General features: G+C 33.1%; 2 protein-coding genes across 3 annotated transcripts in view; both read right to left on the reverse strand.

Annotated features, from left to right (window-relative positions):
• The window catches only part of LOC109815824 (ARM repeat superfamily protein), a 67451-nt gene that overhangs the window by 7988 nt on the left and 39370 nt on the right, over positions 1-20093 (reverse strand). For both annotated transcript variants that reach the window (XM_020380629.3, XM_083061907.1), the window contains 8 exons: positions 17581-17678; positions 13692-13874; positions 2340-2591; positions 1415-1510; positions 1213-1307; positions 1058-1121; positions 881-965; positions 687-760 (listed from right to left, as the gene is read on the reverse strand). In XM_020380629.3, coding sequence (XP_020236218.2) covers positions 687-760; positions 881-965; positions 1058-1121; positions 1213-1307; positions 1415-1510; positions 2340-2591; positions 13692-13874; positions 17581-17678 — 947 coding nt within the window. The remainder of the gene's footprint in view (positions 1-686; positions 761-880; positions 966-1057; positions 1122-1212; positions 1308-1414; positions 1511-2339; positions 2592-13691; positions 13875-17580; positions 17679-20093) is intronic.
• On the reverse strand, positions 9032-10948 carry LOC109815825 (uncharacterized). Its single transcript, XM_083061918.1, has 3 exons — positions 9908-10948; positions 9699-9817; positions 9032-9612 (listed from the first exon to the last, which is right to left on the reverse strand). Exons 1-3 carry the CDS (start codon positions 10650-10652, stop codon positions 9148-9150), a joined length of 1329 nt encoding a protein of 442 aa, XP_082918044.1. The 5' UTR covers positions 10653-10948; the 3' UTR covers positions 9032-9147.

Below are 20093 nucleotides of genomic sequence, written 5' to 3' on the forward strand. Positions count from 1 at the left end.
TTTCCCCTAAATAACATATTATTTGCCTAATTATTTTATTACTACATTATGATTCTCAACACTCCATCAAGCTAGGGTGCATATAAATCATATCCACTAGCTTGTTACATATATAACTAATTCATCGACCCCTCAAGGATTTAGTAAGAAAATTTGCTGATCACTAGAGTTGACAAAGGTAGCCGTTATTTCTCCACACTCAACCTTCTCCCTTATGAAGTGACAGTCTACCTCAATATATTTGGTAATACAATTGAGAGAAACGAGAGGCAAAACAGAACTGAAAAAAACTGAATGGTAAAACTATCTTTAGTTGAAAGTACAGAGAGTGTAACCTTTTAAACCTAAGCTATATGACTCCTTGCAGAGTCAGCAACAGACTATCTAACAAACCAACTATAACAGAGAAAATGTAAAGGGAATAGCAATAAATTGACAATGTAATGTAAACTTAAATGTACATGTTAACATAATGTGAATATATCTAATAGTAGGATTTACTTAATTATAGAAATGAGAAAATTATTTTCTCTTTAATCATTACCCACACTATATAATAATACACTTCGCTGTGTACATTCACACACGGATTCAACCATGTCATGTTTTCTCTCCTTCTCAACAATGACATTTCATCAATATAGAACATACAATTGAAAGAAATACAGAATACAAATATAAGATACCTTGTCTCCATCTTCAGTAAGATGCAAAGCACATTCACTCAATGAAACAATCAGCTGGGGATTGGAGTTTGAACCTACATAAAAAAATAAAATAAAAAAGGAAGAAAATAAATAGATTACAAAATACAAATTTGAAATTCTGTCTTGACACAAAATGGTTGACCATTCAATCACGGATATCAAATTGAGCTCACCCGTTTGTCCAAAGGGAAGGATTCTATCAGAGTGACAAATAGCATCACATATATTTGCCAATGCCCATGAAGCCGTTATCCTAACCTGATATAAGGAAAACAATGAATTACAGTTTAAGTAATAAGAATAAAAAGTGTATAGGACAGTATGCAGTCAAAAACTGAGGCACAACTTACTGAGATTAGAACATCATGAGAGTTTTTCTCAACAGCATGGATAAATTTGTCAAGTACCTCTGCACTACAGAGATTATTGAACATTTTAGTTTTACACTAGTGAATCCGACACATTTAAAAAAGATTATAATATTGATACCAAGTTTTAGTACAACCTCTGACACACTTGGGGGAAACATGAAATGATACCAATGGCTCGACAGGCAGCAGATCTCACCGATGGTACATTATCACGTACAGCAGCATGAACCTACAAAATTTTAGCAAGTTAATCAATTAAATCCAGCAGCATGTCAGTCAATTAACATGATACTACAATTAGACATAGCATTGAGCATGGGTTCTATAAATACTTACTAAAGAAGACAATATGAAATCCTGTTTTTCCTTAGTGAAACAGATGAACACTGAAGAAGTCATACCCGCAAAACACGTAACTGATGCAGCTCTCACCTTTGAGGAAAAACAGAAAGACCAATACATTCATTAAAGATATATTATTCATTGATTCAGTAATATTATCATTCCCTTCAATACAATATAAAAAAATAATGAATTGGAAAAAAGTGCAAGATAAACCATATGGATAACGTTAGCAAGTGTGTAAGTGTATGGTATTGAGCACTGAGCTAAGTTAAGCCTCTTAACCTAGTGCATACTTTGTATTAGAGAATAGTATTTGAAAGCACTTCTCATGATTTTCATTTTATTTTTACTTTTTCTTTTCTGTTTTCTCTTAGATAGTTATTTGGGCTTCTGCTATCTCAGTTGTTTGGGCCCAACCTATAAGCTGGCCCATAGTCGGTGTCTATCATCTATAAATTGATGACTCTCAATTGCTGTAACTAACTTTCAACAGAATCAATAATACCATTTGTTTTCAGTTACATAAATTCTCTGAATTCCATCATGATATCCAAAGTAGGGTTCGAACCCTAATACCATTTTTTTTTCTCTCATAGCCATATCTTTGTGTTTCAGCTTCAATCTGTTCCCACTACAGTTGATTCTTCAATGGTGATCTCATCCAATGCTCTGATTACCTTCTCTGATTCCATCTCTGTGAAGCTTCCCACCAAAAATTACTTGTTGGTCATCAACTACAACATTTCTTGGTGAATCCAATCATTTGAATGAAGCTTCACACGATTAAAGATTGTGACACAGGTCGCATATCAGAAGAGTTTCTTGCTTGGGAGCAACAGGATCAGTTGCTACTTTCCTAGCTCCAATTGTCAAACAAAATAATAGAAACTATTACAAAAGAAATGAAAATTCTCACCATTGCTGAAGAGTGACACAAGATAAGAGGCATATGCTTCTCAATTGCCTCATGCCATTGCTGAATTCCTGATTCACAAGCTTCAAAGTTGACTACAATATCATCTTTGCACTCTAGCTCGTACGATGGAGCAGAAGACACTTTCTTCATCCTGATGCAATCAGATGCAAAGGGAACACCCATCAATTTATCATCTGAAAGATCTTCTGTTCCTTGAAATCCAGAGACTGCCCGAAGACCCTCATCTAGAACCTTGAAATATTAACATAAATTTTATCACTACCCAATATAGATTGAAGAAATCATGATGCAGAAATGAAATGACATCACCTAAACCCATCAAAATCAAATACAAATATTTACAAAAAACAAGGACAAAAGTTGGATCAGTCAAGAGTTGCTTATGCTTTCGGTGTTCTTCTCTATTTACCATCGAATTTTCAGCTTGATAACGTACATAATAAAAGTTTGTACAGAAGATCAGCATTGATTACCGACATCAAATGTGAAACTCCAATCTGATTTGAAAAGAGCACTAAAAGCACATGAGGAACTGCATGTAAGTTTTGTCAAATAAAAGAAAACCAAACATGGAAATACTTTTCTATATATATGAGAAGAATACAGAGCAATAGTATAAGACACAAGAGGTCATGCCACGTGAACAATGTAATGGTTCTTAGAAAGTAAATTTGAGCCTAATTCAATCCTTACAAAATTAGCTTGTAAGGTGAGAATTGTACTCCACTTGGAATGAGATTAAGCTAGGTCAGGCCTGCCAAGCTTTAAATATATAGGTCTGACTTGTTCTATATGAGCTTGACGTATTATCTATCATAAACTTAGCCTTGTCTTTTCAAAAGTCTAAATTGGCCTATTAGCCTGTTTAAATGTCTATTTTATAATAATGGGATTAAATAAGACAACAAACTTAATTTTAAACAGGTTAATGAGTTTTTTTTTTTTTTAATTTGTTGTGGTAAAAAAAAGTCATTTACTACTAAAATTTAGTTTAAAAAAAAAAAAAACTAAAGTAAGATACAATACCTTAAAAGAACACTGCATATATTTTTTTTTATTCATCAAAAAGTTAAAAACAAAACCAGTAAAAAGTATTGGCCAAAAACTAGTGAGGCCCAGCTCTAATTACACTTGTAGTGTCTGCAAAAAAAAAAGAAAAAAGAAATCATGGAGATTCTAATAATATTAATAATTTAATTTTTGTATTATAAATTTATTTAATTAATTTTTTTTATTAATAGTGTAATGTGTATTAAAGTTTTTATTATATTATATTGATAAATAGGTTAGCGAATAAGACCTAACAAACTTTTTTAAGCCTTTAAGTCTAGCATTTTTTAAAAGTTCAAACCTAACCTTTTTATTAAATAGATCATGTCAGGCTAGGCCAAACTTTAGACAAATCAAGCCATAGGCCCCTATTTAAGATTTGATCCATTCCCGTCTCTACTCTCCAAAAAATTATATATATAAGCAATTTGGAAGCAAGTTCATGAACAATAAATGAAAAACACATCAAATTTAAGAGAATGAGGATTCGGGTAAACAAAACAAACCTATTTTAATTTCAAATGGAGTAAACAAAAATGGAAAAAAAAAATTTGATTAATGTTCAAAGAATGGTTACCACTAACAGGAACCAATTAACATTTTTTCCAACACAACTCCTTTTTCTCCTTATTTAAAATATGGTAGTCAACCAAGGCTTTAACTCGGTTGTTAGTGGCATTAGATCAAATGTTCAAGGGATAAAAGCAATGTTCATATCAAGGATTTGTTCACCAACAGGACAATCCATTTCTAGTTCTTTTCCAATAGGAATCAAAGTCTATACAATCCTTTTGTTAGGCCACCATCGATGTATGATATTGCAAACTTCATCTTATGTATGACTATACTAGATGAAGCATCATAGAGTTTAGCCACTAAGATATTGACACTCAAGTGGTTGAGATCCTATATCGACTAATGATATGATCAAAATAGGCCTTGTTAGAATTGTTGTAAATAGGATATGTTAGTGTACTATAGAAAGAGCATGGCAGCCAAGATAATATTTATTCATACTGGCTTTTGTTTTAATATTGTAGCTCTCTTTGGTGGCAAAGTTATGATGGGGTGGGGAATGTCAAGAATTACAAAAGCTAGCAATGAGAGTTTTGAGTCTCACTTGTAGAGCTACAAGGTGGGAAAGAAATTGGAGCATATTTGATCAAATCCATACTAAGAGAAGAAACCACTTAAAACAACAAAGATTAGATGCTCGTCTTTGTTAAGTATAACCTTCAACTTGGGATGAGGTAAAAGGTTAGAGAGGAGAAAGGAGATACTTACGATCCTATATACTTATCTGATATAGAATCAAATGATGAATGGATTACTGAAAAGTGGATCCTTGCCTACCAATTGATGCATCATGGATGAATATATACAAGTGTTTTACTTTAGAAGAAGGAGCTCCAAGCAAGAAAAGTAAGAGAGGTATGTGTTTAAAAGTTTAGATTTAGAACATGTAATGTAATACTTAAATATAATACTATGTTAAGAGATTCAATGAGTTAAATGCCAACGTTGATAGGAAGGGAAAATCGACTATAATAGAAAAGGAGAATGAAATTGAAGAGACAATTAGCGATGTAGGTTAAGAGGATGAGGAGGAGTATTTGATATTAAAGGAAGAGGATGAACTAAGTGACATTGATCTTGGAGATGATGAATGAAGCATAAAACTAGGATGTGTGAAGTAGGAAAGATTAATTTGCATTTTGCCATCATATTTTGTATTTAGGGGTTGAACTTGAAGACTATAACTTAGTGCAGCCAGCCACCACTTATTTTTTGATTTATGACTTTTATCTTGAATTATTTTGTGATTCATAGCTTCATATATGATATATTAGTGTGTATTTTTTGTTAAAATGCTATGATTTTATTGATCTTGTATCTAACAGTTTGTAATACAATATGATTCATGACTTGTAAAGTAGCTCTTCCGATTCACGATTCAAATCTCAATTCGATAATCATGATTACATGTTACCACCATGTAATTACTCAAATAAAGCAAAATCTTTTCCATCATTTTCAATCTATAGATCTTGGCAGACTTAGTTACTTCTTGGGGGTAGAGGTGGCATCGTCCAAGAATGGCCTTATGACTTCTTAGAGGAAGTAAGCAATAGATATTTTGAAGGAAACTAGGGTTGATGAATGCTAAGCTTGTAGAAAACCCCACATATCCCAATACCTCAAAAGCACGGATACGTAAATTTTCATCCCGTATCCGTATCGGATACATATTCGATACGGATACATTTCGATACGTTAGGGATACGTATCTCAACCATATCTATAGTGATCTTGTTAAATAAAAAGAAAAGAAAAAATACTTTACAGATTTGTTGCGATACGTATCCATTATTCAGAATTCAAGCATAAATAAGCAAGAAGAACACAAAAATTTGAGACGAAGATCCTCGGATGCAATTCCAAAACTTTCGTTTGCATTCCAAAGCCAGATCAAGATGCGTTCAGCATTTGGGCACTAGCCATCTGTCGTAACCAAGATCACGACGGGATGACGCTAACATTTATTTTTCAATGGAGCCGCCACCAATATTTTATTTTAAGGGAAAAACATTGAAAAACCCTTTAACAGATAATCTTTAAAATCAAAGTTGGGTTCGGGAGCCAATTACGTGTAGGGATCGGATTCAACAAAAAGCCAAACACCAGTGACCCAGGTAAAGAAGTTCATCTCCGATTCTCCATTATTTTTCCTGTAAGGTTTCCGATACCCATTACCCAGTTACCCACCCAACCTAGGCACCTATTTTTCTTGTTTTTGTTGAAACATGAAAGAGCATGTGCAACCATTTCTCTCGAGTCTCGACTTTGGGGAAAGTTTTTGGCTTTTTTCTTTTTGGTTGTTGCGTGTAATCAACACTCACTGAGCATGTGTTTCACTTTTTTCCTTTTTGATTGACAGGTGTGTAGTGTGCACTGTGCCGCTTTTGGCCTTTTGTACATATACACATGGCTACATGGGTTTTTTTTTACATTTAATTTTATGATTTATTTAAAATTTTTTTAATTTTTTGTAAAATTGTAAATTAATAATAATAAGAATTTTTTTAATTCTCTTTTAGCATCTCTATGTACAAAAAATTGTAACAAATTTTTAATTTCTAGTTTTTAAACTAACAAAATTTCAATCTCACATAAATGTTTTTTAAAAATTTTAATTTTCTTTCTTAATTTTAATTTTTTAATATATACTAATTCAGATGAAATTATAATATTAAAATAAGTTAAATACTTAAATACTCAATATTTATATAATTTCTTTATATTAATATAAAATTATAAATAAAAAATATTTGATAATATTTAATTTATAATTTTAATATTTTCAAGTTATAATGCCTTTTGTGAAATTACTTAATATTTTATAATTTATATTTTTATGATTCGGAGTGATTAAATTTTTTAAGTTGTATAATTTATTTAACAATTAACAATTTAACATAGATATACTTTTTTTTTTTGCAGAAGCATAAAAATTATTTATTTATAATGTCAATAGCAAATGCTTCTGGTTCTGATTCCAAGTAAGTTCGTTTCTACTGATGTTGTACAAGATGAACATGCTCCTCTTTGGTGTTGTTAGCATATTAGATAAAAGTTCAGAAGGGAGAGGAAATAAGAGTTGGTCTTGTAATTTTTGTCAAAAGGTTTATAAAAGTTCTTATTCGAGAGTTAAAGCTCATTTGTTGAGGATTTATGGAACTGGAATTTCTGAGTGTGCAAGTGTAAATGATCAATATTTGGTTGAATTAAAATCAATTGTTGAATTGGCTGAAAATAAAGTGAAACCTAAGCATGTCTCATTGCCTAAAGAGAAAATGCATCAGAGTTCTTTATTGAAAAGGAGAAAAGTTGGTCCTTTGGAGAAAGCATTTAATTTAGAAAATAGAGATAATCTCAAAGCTCTCATTGCTAGAATGTTTTATTCTTCTGGATTGCCTTTCAACCTTGCCAGAAATCCCTATTATGTGAATTCTTATTCATTTGCTGCAAATCACATGCTTAATGGTTTTCTCCCTCCTGGATACAATGTCTTGAGGACAACTCTTACAACAAGAGAAGGCACAAGTTGAGAGGTTGCTTAAACCTATTAAATCGACTTGGAATGCAAAAAGTATTAGCATAGTATTTGATGGATGGAAAGATGTCCAAAGAAGGCCTTTAATTAATTTTATGGCTACAAGTGAAGGGGGTCCAATATTTTTAAAAACTATTAATGTTTCTAATGAGATTAAAAACAAACATTATATGGTTGATAAGATGATAGAAGTTATAAAAGAAGTAGGAGAACAAAATGTTGTTCAAATTATAATAGATAATTCTCCTGTATGCAAAGGTGCTGGAATGATTGTTGAAATTTCTTTTCCTAAATTTTTTTGGACTCCTTGTGTTGTTCACACATTGAACCTTGCATTGAAGAACATATGTGCTGCCAAAAACACTGAAAGGAATGAGATAGCTTATGTTGAATGTAATTGGATTACTCAAGTTGTTGATGATGTTTCTTTTGTGAGGAACTTTATCATGAATCACTCAATGAGATTGGCAATTTTTAATCACTTTTCACCTCTATAGTTGCTTGCTATAGCTGAAACACGCTTTGCATCTATTCTAGTTATGTTAAAGAGATTTAAACATTTGAAAGGTGTTTTGCAATCGATGGTTATTAGTGAAGAATGAAACTCTTATAGAGAAGATGATGTGGGTAAGGCCCAAGTTGCAAAAGAATTTATTTTGAATGATGTGTGGTGGGACAAAATTACATATATTCTTAATTTCACCGAGCCTATTTATAGTATGCTTAGGGCTTTTGACACAGATAGTCCCACACTTCATTTGGTCTATGAGATGTGGGATAGTATGAAAGAAAAAGTAAAAACGTCTATCTGTAGATATGAAGGAAAAGAGTTAAATGATACATCAACATTTTATTAAGTTGTTTATTCTATACTAATTGATAGGTGGACTAAGAGTTGCATCCCTCTCCACTACATGGCTCACTCTTTGAATCCTTGGCAAAATTAGCCTATTAAATATTTATTTGTTTTTCTAATTTATTTATAAATAATTTGGTAGTTACTAAATTTTTTTATCTATTAACTTTTTTATTTATTCACAGGTTCTACAGTGATGAATAGCTTCAAGAGGTTCCAAATAGAATTTCTCCACATGAGGTTAAAGAAATTTCTATGGAAAGAAATAAATGTTTAAAAAAGCTTTTCATAACAACTGAAGAAAAAAGAAAGGTTTCTCTTGAATATGTTGATTTTTCATCAAAAGCTCATAATTTTGCTTCTTTTGACTCGATTTAAGATAAATGGACATTAAATGCTAAATCCTGGTGGGTAATGCATGGTTCTTCTACCCGTCTCCTTCAAAAGCTTTCTTTAAAGCTTCTTGTACAACCTAGTTCTTCACATAGTAGTCAATCCCGGATAGCGGCGCGGAGCGGCCGACCCCAAAACTGGGATAGCGGGATGACGCGGAGCGGGATAACCGCTATTTAAATATTAATTTATATATATTAAATAATTAATAATATATATATAAAAGCTAAAAAAAACAAAAAAATAACTCTAAATTCATGCATTAAACATTTTTAATAATTAAAAGTTCATAGTACTCAAACAATACATAATATAAAATGTCTCCAAAACAAAGTGTTAAAGCTCTAAGTAAGTAAAAAATTAAACATTATAGTTTAATCTTCTTCCTCATCAAGATTAAAGTCTTCCTCTCCCTCAAATTCATCACTCCCACTAGCATTAGAATTATATTCTTCTTCTTCCTCTACATCATCATCCTCGTCTTCTAGTACTTCCATCACTTTTTTTCCTTTATCTTTCTTGGATGTAGATGCAATTGTTGATGTCTTGTTCACTTGTGTTTGTCTCCTAGTGTATTTCAAAGGTTCACCGGCACCACTTGCTTGGGCAACATCTCTCCAAGTCAAAACATCATCATCAAACACCAAGTCATCTTCAAATTCATCCTCATCATTTTCTTCTCCCAACATCCATTCATTGTTATCATCAACTTCATTCAAAGCAATTGGATCAATTGGATCTTGACACTCAAAGCGTTCTTGAAGAGCTTGATTATATTTAATAAAAACCAAGTCTTGAAGCTTTTGGTGCTCAAGCTTACTTCTCTTCTTTGAGTGAATCTATAATAATTTAACAACATGATGTTAGTTAATTTTCCATTTTCAATAGTAAACTCAAATTTAAATCCACTAATTCATTAACTTACATGCTCAAAGGTACTCCAATTACGCTCACAACCAGATGAGCTACACGTCAAGCTTAGTACCTTAATGGCAACAATTTGCAAATGTGGTGTATGTCCTCCATACATCTTCCACCACTCAGCTATAAATGCAAATATTATTATATAAATAAATTATCAAATAACTATAAAATTTGTAAGTGAAGTTGAAGCTTAAGAAAAGTCTCACTTACCAGGAGCCATTTTAACCCTTGCTCTAACTGCTGCAGGAATGCCAAATCTTCCTCCTGCCCTTTTATATATTGCCAATTGATTGTGAACATTGTCTACAATGTCATTATTTTCACAAAGCCTATCAATACATTTGAAAAGGCCATCCACCACTTCATCATCAGCATCCATTCTTGTTGAATTTTTGTAATAAAACTCAGGATTTAGATAATATCCTGCTGCATGCAACGGATGATGGAGTTGACAATCCCATCTTCTATCAACAATTGCAAATATATCCTTATATTTTTCTTCATTATGATTAAAAGAATTTTGAATTGCCTCCTTAGCCCTCTCCATTGCTTCATAAATGTAACCCATTGCCGGTTTTTTTTCATTATCTACCAACCTCAACACACGTACAATAGGCCCCATAGCCTTTAAAGCATAAACAACATCACTCCAAAATGTAGGCATAAGAACAATCTCCGTTGCTTTCTTCCCCTTAGGTTCTTTGGCTCCTTTTGATTGCAACCATTCGTCGGAAGTAAACATCCTTCTAAGATTTGCCTTTAACTTATGCAATCGTTGCAAAGTAAGGAAGGTGGTAGCAAATCTTGTAACTCCATGCCTCACCAATTCAACCTTATTTGTATACTTCCTCATGGTGTTTAGGGTCAAGGTATGATTATAAATGTAACCCACGAGCTTGATGCCTCTTTGTATTACCCTTTTGACTTTAGGGATCTTTCCAATATCTTCTAGCATCAAATCAAGACAATGAGCAGCACATGGAGTCCAAAATAAATGTGGTCTCACAGTTTGTAAAATTTTGCCTAAAAACACAATAACAAAATAATTAAAATTAGAATTTATATCTTATAATCGTATGAGTATAAAATTAGAATATAATTGATTCTTACCCGCCATAACATAATTGCTTCCATTATCTGTTACTACTTGAACAACATTTTTCTCTCCAATTTCCTCAACAAAACTATTTAAAAGTTCAAACACCTTCTCACCGGTCTTGGTATATTCAGAAGCATCCACACTCTTCACAAACATTGTTCCCATTGAACTATTAACCAAAAAGTTAATCAAAGTTCTACTTTTCCTATCTGTCCAACCATCAGACATAATTGAGCACCCATATTTTACTCTCTCTTCTTCATGGCCCTTCAATAAGCCCTTGGTGTATTCCAACTCTTTTTTAAGGAGTGGCACTCTTAATTCATGGTAGCTTGGTGGCTTTAAATGGGGACCATAGGTGCCAATAGCTTCAACCATCAATTTGAAGCTCTTTGATCTAGCAACATTAAATGCAATTCCATTCCGATAAAAAAAGCGAGCAATGTATTGAATTACCCTTGCTCTTGCTTCCTTGTTACAAGCATCATTTAAACTTGTTTGCCACAACCCCTTATTCAATTTGATACTTTCTTCTGCCTTTCTAGTAAAGTGCAAATCAAGGGGACCTTTGACATTTATACCCCTCTTCTTGGAAACAGAAGTGGCTTCACTTGATGTAGATGAAGGTCTCTTAATTCTAGCAATGGCTTGGATGTCATCCTCCTCTTCATTTTCATCTACGCACTCCATATATACTTCTGAGGCAATTTTTTTACTCTCATAGGCAACCTTCATTTCCAATTTTAGATCCTCAGGAATTTTTCTACAAGCACCTACATCGCCTTTTATTCCAAGTTGATGTCTTTTTGCTCTAGTAATTCCACCAGTAGATGTTTTCAGACAAAAATCACACGTGACACTCTTCCTATTATTTTTGTCTTTTAAGCTGTTCCACTTCCAAAAGACATCAATATTGTCACCAGTGGGCTTAAACATTTCTGTTCTAGGAGTGGGACCAGAATTGGGATTAGTTTCATTTCCAGCAGAGATTGGTTGGCTCATGATTAAACTGATTATCAAAGACAAAGACAGCCTAATAAAAATATAATAGAATCAGAAATTAAAAAAAATATGCTGCTGAAATAGAAATAGAATTTTCTGAAATTAAAAATAAAATTTTCTGAATTAAATTTAATCAGAAATTAAAAATAAAATTTGCTGAATTAAATTTAATCAGAAATTAAAAATAAAATTTGTTGAATTAAATTTAATCAGAAATCATAAATAAATTTTTCTGAATTAAATTTAATTAGAAATCAAAAATTAAATTTACTGAATTAAATTTAATCAGAATTTAAAAATAAAATTTGTTGAATTAAATTTAATCAGAATTTAAAAATACAATTTGTTTAATTAAATTTAACCAGAAATAAAAAAATAATCAGTTGAAATAATTTAATAAATAATTAAAAAAAATATGTTGCATGCATAAAAGACAGAATCAGGGAGAATAGGAGAATACGAGAATAGAAGACAAAAGCAGGTCGGAGGAACGAGAATAGAAGACAAACGCGCGTCGGAGCTTGCGGCCACGTCGGACCTGCGTCGGACCTGGAGGCGCGTCGGAGTCGGAGGTGCGTCGGAGCTGGAGGCGCGTCGGCGATGGAGGTGCTTCGGAGCCGGAGTTCGTCGGAGCTGCACGCGTTCGCCAGAGAAGAAGAAACAATGAGAGGGAGAGACGAGAGGAGGGGTAAGTCTGAAATCGCGAGAGAGAAAGGGATGATTAGGGCAAAACAAGCCCATTGAAAAGACGGACTTACCCTTAATGAAGGGTAAGTCTGAAATCGCGCCGCGATTCCGCGTTTAGGGCCGCTCCGCTCCGCCTCCGACGCGGCCGCTCCAGCCGCTACAGAAAACCGCCACGCGACAGCAGCCACATTGCGGGGTGAGGCCGCTCCGCTCCGGAGCGCCGCGAAAGCGGCCGCTCCGGCCGCTATTGACTACTATGGTTCTTCATCTTGTTGTGAAAGGAATTGGAGTACTTATTCCTTCATTCACTCCCTGAAAAGAAATAAGTTGAATCCTAAAAGAGCAGAAGACTTGGTTTATGTACATACTAATTTGCGACTCTTGTCTAGGAAAAGTGAAGAATATATGCAAGGGAGTACTAGAATGTGGGACATTGGTGGAGATGCATGGGGTAGCTTTGATGGTGTTGAAAATCTTGAGGTGGTGTCATTATCTCTTGATGAACCAAAAATAGAACCTGTCTTATTTACAGATGATGGTCAAGTAAGGGATGAAATTGATACTATTCCTATTTTTTGACAATAAAAAATAATTTATAATTTTTTTAGTAATGTTTAAAAATTAAAAAGCAAGAAATGTATTCTTAATTTTGATTTTTGAATATTTATTTGCAATTATTATTTTATATATATTAATTTTTTTTTAATACGTATCCTAAACGTATCGTATCCTATATTTTCAAAACTTGATGTATCGCCGTATCGGATACGTATCGTATCCGTGCATCATAGCCCAATACTAAACTTTAACCAAGTTAGGGAGAGCCTCTTTTAGACCCAAAAAAGTATATAAGACTGGTGGAAAATTGAATTATCTCATTGTAACTTGTCCAAATATTTATTTAGCAGATAGTGTGGAGAGTCAATTTCTTAAATGTGAAGGACATTGAGATGTAATTCACATTTTTTGGTAAATCAAATCAACTCAGAATAATAGAACATTAACATAACATAATACAGCGAGAACATTACAATATATATCTTAGAGAGGAATGCAAAGACAGAAATTAACTTCCATGTAAACGACACATGCATTTTCTTCACAGTAATTGACTACTGATTATTCACGAATTAATATTCGAAGGGAAAGAGGACTGAGAAGCTAATTTGAGGAAGATTTAGCATTTATGAAGGGCAAAGTGGTTACCTTAATAGCAGTGACGAGAACTTTTTCATTAATAACTGGAGTAGGGCTACCAACATGTTCACTTGACTGCCTGGAAGGAGCTTCAAGGCATATAGTGCTAAGGAAGCCATACACCATAGCAGAAATTTGTTCCCAACATGCAGCCACTATATTAGGATAATTGTGGGATGCAGCTTTAAGTGCCTGTAGAAATTTAATCTGAATAAATCAACAATCTAACTATGATGCACATCAACTTATTGAAAAATCAATAGAAAAAAAAAATGTCAACCAGTAACTATTATTTTGAAGTTCGAAAAGAGCTATTAATGTAGCTTTTCATGACAAATTAACTCTTAGAATTTAGTTTTAGTACCTAACTTAATCTCACAAAATTGACTTAAGAGATGAGGACTGTCGAAGCTTTATAAGCTATATTTAAGTCATATCTTTCATTGATGAGGGACTGAACCACCACTCTTGAGTTGCAATTAAGGGGCGTGTATTGGTTTAGGATTTCATAGGATTTTAAAAAACTTTTTTTTAGTAAAAAAAGTCCGTTGGTATTCAATTAGGATTTTATGTCACTTAAAAACAATCAAGTGGTATTCAATCTGGATTTTCAAGATTTTTTAAAGAGTCCATTAAAATTTATTGGTATTCATTTGAGATTTTTTACAACTTAAAAACAATTCATTGGTATTAAAAAATATAAGGATTTTAAAGGATTGTATGTTAGAGAGATTTTGAAGGACTTTCTAGTGTTATCTATAAATACCAAATTCATAAAACAATCTCATCCAAACCCACCAGATTTTGGAAGATTGTTTGAAGTAATTTTCAAGTGCTTCAAGAATTTCCAAGTGAATTTTTCATCTTTTTTTTTTCTATGCTTCTGTCTTCTCTATTTTTTCTCTACTAATAATACTGCACTACTGTTCATTGCTCATATATAATACTGTAGTATTGTTCTCATTCCATTCTCCTATTTTGTGAAACTCCGATATGTAAATGACAGTGTCATTAACTTGCTCTATTTTTCTCTTCGTTCTCTTTAATTGACTTGCTCTATTTTATTCTTTTTAGTTTAATTTTTTCCTTTATATAATAAAAAATGCTTGAAATTTCAACTTTTAAGTGGTAATTTTTTTTATAACACACGTCAAGAAAAGGAAAAGGTAAAAGATCAAATTGATACATGATCTCTACAATATATATATATATAAGATAAATTTGAGTTAGGGTTTCTATGAGTAGAATGAGATGAAAATAGATCTTAGTTGGGAGAAAAACTCTCATCATAAAAACTGCGATCTCTCTGCTTCCTTTGAGTTTGTTACTCTTATCCCTCCTCCTTTTATGACCCAACAATTATTTTATTTTTTATACTATTAATTTTTTTAATTTTTATATTGTGAAATTAGGATTTTTTTTATATTTTAAAAAAAGGAAATTAACATAAGACATTACAATATCTAATTTTTAGGGTTTAGGGTTTATGCCTCCATTAACTTATTTTAAAAAAAGGAAATATTGTCAAAATATTTGTTAGAATAATTTACATTTATAAATATTGTTAAAAAATTATCATATAATATATAACTAAAATACTAATATATATATATATATATATATTCTCTATATCTAAAGAATTTCGTTTATATAAAAAAATTTATATATCTAAATATTTTCTTAGTATCGAATATACTGTTTTTTTATATAAAAAATTATCTTATGTTTCTATATTTCCATTTTTACATGTTTTTTATAATGGCCAAGGTATTTGATCCTTTAACTTCAACATTACTGGTTAATGAAGATCATACTTTTGAGCTTATTATTCAAACTCAGGAGCTATTGCTTGGAGGACTAGTATAACTATGGATATGTGGATGAATGTTATTTAAGAGGATATGATATTATAGAGAATTATTATTATTATTATTATTATTATTATTATTATTATTTATCTAGACATTGTTATTTTTTTTATTATTTTTGTCTTTAACTCTTAAAATTTGAATGTATGAAAAAAAATTTGAAATCTTATCATACGTCAAAAATCCACAAAAATTCTATAAAATCCACAAAGTCTCGTAAAATCAATTAAAATCCTTATTTAAAAGTCTTGTAGAATCCATTAAAATCATGATTTAAAGTCTTGCAGAATCCTACAAAGTCTTAAAAGTCATGAAAATCATGCAAAGTCTTCTAAAAAAAAATTTAACTAAAAAAGTCTTTTAAAATCCTAATCCAATACAACTCCCTAAGAATCTCCCAAAGAGGGCCAAAATTATAGTGGGCTAAGAGTGACCCTCTTACGTACAGGGATACCAACTTAGAGCATAGTAAATGCAAATGGTCCAACGATGGATCTAGATTAGGCTCTCATACCATTTTTGAATTTGTTCTTTATTAGTGTGTAAATATTGTTTTTACCAGCTTTTACCTTTTCTGTTCTGCATTTAACTTTTAATTCTGTTATAACAAACAGAATCTCCCTGCAGGTGTGTTGTATGCCACCTGTCTCCTTTTTGATTTAGTAAATCTATCCTACAGCTGTACTAAGAGGTGTAGCTTCTATAAAAGGCTCCCCTTACATTCTGTTTCGAATGAAAAATGAAATGAAAAATATCATCACTGTTTTAACCTTTCTTTTTATCTAACATTCTTAGATCCTAATTCAACTCCACAAAATCAAGATTCTTAGATCCTAATTCAACTCCACAAAATCAAGTTATAAGGTAAAGAATACCTAAGCTTTATAAGCTCTATCAAGTCATATTTCTATTCAATGTGGGGCTAAAACGCCATCCTTGAGGCTGCAATTAAGTCAGGCCCCAATGAGGATGCAACTAAGGTGGGCTAGGGGTGACCATAATTAAGGCGGCTTTCTTGAAATAACAAAGGCAAGATACCACTTTAGCTTTCAGAATCAAGCATATTACGGTTGACATCAACATTACCCCTATCTTCATTTTGCAGCAAGTCATCAAATTTCAGTAACCTTTTTCCAGAAAATAAAAATAAAAAAATATGCAAAGCCAATAACAGTTGCAATATTTTAACACAATATATCATAAGAGTTAATGCTGGAGCACCCAATATTATTTCCTTATTTCATTACTTCACTCTTTATTTGTAGCACACCCAGGAAAAGGGATACTCTTTAAAAGGTAGAAAGACTTTACAGAGGTATAGACGTATAGTATACACCTGCACAAACTAAGCAGGGTGCATTATAGACACAAAAATTCACTTCAGGATATTGTTTGTTCTTGAGTGGACTTGAATATAGAGAAAAGTGTTTAGGAACAAGCAAAGACCCATATACATCCAAATATCTGTCACTTTGAGCCATTTATGAGATTTGAGATTTTCCAAACTTTCTTCGAAAATTTTTATTAAGAAATTCCTCCTTATGGCAAGTTCCTCATCTTTTGCTAATCTCCCACTTGGAAGTGCATACCAATACCATACACTCTCCTTTCCTTCCATATTTGTTTGGTTTCTTTTGCATTTGGAACCATGGATGAAGATTGGAGGAGGTACGAAGAAGCAATAGAGGATTCAGCAATCACCACCAAAGGTTTTTCTATCCGATTGACAAGCATGTTACTAAGGAGTTGAATAGTGGCTGTTTATATACAAGTAATCACTTGTACTCAATATCAACAAATAATATTCAGTTTCTTTATGTTTTCTTTATATATTTTGCAGTCTTATCGCTGTCATTTATGCAGAAATCTATCCAATGTATGCATAAGTTAAAGAATTCAAACCAAAATGACAGACTCATCAAAGAAAAAAAAATCCACAAACCATGTACACCATCCCCATTTTTAGTTGCTAGCAAATAAATAACTCAGCAAACTATGCAAAAAATACTCAAATTTACCAACAAGATTACCTGAAGGGCCTCAAGGCAAATAGTTGGGCAACTCCATTGCATTGAATATTCAAATAAGGTAGAAAGAACACCTGACTTCTTTTCATTCCCAATATAACCTGAAGGAAAGCCAACAATAGCAAACATGAAGCGAAACCAACAATGCAATAAACTAACTGTTAGAATCTGTTTTATTAGAATCTGTTTTATTAGCTGTGTTAAGATATTCTAAGATATAGTTTAGACATATTAGTTTATCTTTTACTAATTTATAGTTTATCTTAATCCCTAAACTTTAGGGATTGTTTCTGTTAGTTGCCTATTTATTTGATTGTACCCATCAATTCAGATTAATAAGAAAAATTATTCTACCCTAAATTTTGACATGGCATCAGAGCTCTCAAATTCTGGGAGCCACCTCTGACTGCGCAAACCAAAACCCTAGACGGCAGCCTTCATTCCTGGACAGCCTTCATTGTTGTCAATCATTTTTTTTAGGACAATCAGCCTTCATTGCTGCTATGATTTGCAGTGTTGTTTCTTAGTTGCCGTCGCAACAATCAAATACATACTCACTGCATTAGGGTCGTTGTACTACGGTGGACATGGCAGACCCAATTGCTGAAGTGGTGAATACTGAGTCTCAGAACACTCAGGAACAGCTGCAGAACCTCAACATTGCCTACCGATTGAATGGGAAGAATTACTTGAAATGGGCCCAGCTTGTTCATAGAACTTTGAAAGGTCAAGGGAAAGCTAAACACTTGACTGAAGATGCTCCTAAAGAAGAAGATCCCAAATTTACAAAATGGGATGAAGAGGACTCTATGATCATGGCATGGCTATGGAACTCCATGATCCCAGAAATCACTGATACTTGCATGTTTCTTAATTCTGCAAAGGAGATTTGGAATGCCATGGAGCAGACATACTCCAAAGCTAAAGATGCTGCTCAAATATATGATGTGAAGGTGAAGACTGTGGCTGCAAAACAGGGAAACAAGACTGTCACAGAGTACGCCAATCAACTCAAATCTCTGTGGATGGAGTTAGACCATTACAAGGTCATAAAAGCCAAGTGCTTAGATGATTCAGCAATGCTCAAAGAGTATATTGAGCAAGATAGAGTCTATGATTTCTTGGTAGGGCTTAACTCTGATTTTGATCAAGTGAGAGTCTAGATCCTCGGAAAAGAAAAAATTCCAGGAATTAATGAAGTAGTAGCTATGGTCAGAAGTGAAGAAAGCAGAAGGGGAATAATGCTAGAAACCCCAACCATGGAAAATTCAGCCATGGTAGCTTCCGGATCAGCCATGATGGTAGACCAGAAAAAGGGGGAATAGCTGATGTGGAGAAGAAAGGTGAAGGAGTGTGGTGTACCTTCTGTAACAAGCCTCGCCACACTCGTGAAAAATGCTGGAAGCTGCATGGAAAGCCACCTAGTAAGGATTGGGGTCCCAAAACCGAGACAAGGAGTGGGGAAAAAAAGGAGACAACACCAGAAAGGGAGGACATGCACACATAGGTGTTGCCACCAATGAAGAAAACAAAGGAGGAGTGATTCAACTTAACCAGGATGAAGTAGAGCAGATGAGATCATTCCTCAACAAGTTGGATAAGTCAACAGGTACTTGTTCTCTAGCACATTCAGGTATGTTTCCTTTTTCTTTTGGACTTAATGCCTTAGATAAAAATTATAACCCATATTGGATACTAGATTCTGAGGCTACCGACCACATGACACCCCTACCTAAACATTTCTCTTCTTACACCACTTGCCCTAGCAACAAGAAAATATCCACAACAGATGGCTCTCTGATGACTGCAGCAGGTCAAGGAGAAGTTCAAATAAGCCCATCTATAACCCTTAAAAATGTCCTTCATATTCCTAAACTGTCTGTCAGTTTGATTTCCATAAATAAACTCATAAAAGACCTATCATGTAATGTTATTTTTTATGACAATGTTTGTATACTGCAGAACAAGTACTCGGAGAGGACGATTGGACATGCTAGAGAATGGAATGGCCTTTATTACTTGGATAATCCGGATTTGCCACCGGACCTGGAAAATAGCAACTCTTTTTTCTCTGATTCAATGAAGGCCAACAGGGAGAAGGTCTTCCTACATCACTGTCGTCTTGGACATCCTTCCTTTAGAGTCATAAAATTGTTATTCCCTTCCCTTTTTAGCAAATTAGATGTGGAAAGTCTCAATTGTGAAGTGTGTGAGCTTGCTAAACACAAGCGTGTACCTTTTCCAGTTAGTAATAATATGAGCACTTTTCCCTTCTATTTAATTCATATTGATGTGTGGGGTCCCTCAATTGTCCCAAATGTTTCTGGTGCCCATTGGTTCCTCACCTTTATAGATAATTGTACTTGTGTCACATGGGTCTTCTTACTAAAACAAAAATCCGAAGTCAGCTGTGGATCAGCATTTTTTCTCCATGGTAAAAAATTAGTTTGGAGTTAGCATTAAGAGGATTAGATCCGATAATGCCAAAGATTACTTTAATCATGGGCTTATTTTCT

Source organism: Cajanus cajan, chromosome 1, assembly GCF_000230855.2.
Source record: "Cajanus cajan strain Asha chromosome 1, NIPB_CcT2T_4, whole genome shotgun sequence".
Classification (NCBI taxonomy): domain Eukaryota; kingdom Viridiplantae; phylum Streptophyta; class Magnoliopsida; order Fabales; family Fabaceae; genus Cajanus; species Cajanus cajan.

Excerpts from the sequence above, each read along its gene's own strand:
- LOC109815825 (XM_083061918.1), bottom strand. The coding sequence starts at position 10,652 with ATGCTAGAAGATATTGGAAAGATCCCTAAAGTCAAAAGGGTAATACAA. Across the intron at positions 9,818-9,907 it reads AAGGGTTAAAATGGCTCCTG|CTGAGTGGTGGAAGATGTAT; the intron begins GTAAGTGAGACT and ends TTGCATTTATAG. Across the intron at positions 9,613-9,698 it reads ATTGGAGTACCTTTGAGCAT|ATTCACTCAAAGAAGAGAAG; the intron begins GTAAGTTAATGA and ends AAATTATTATAG.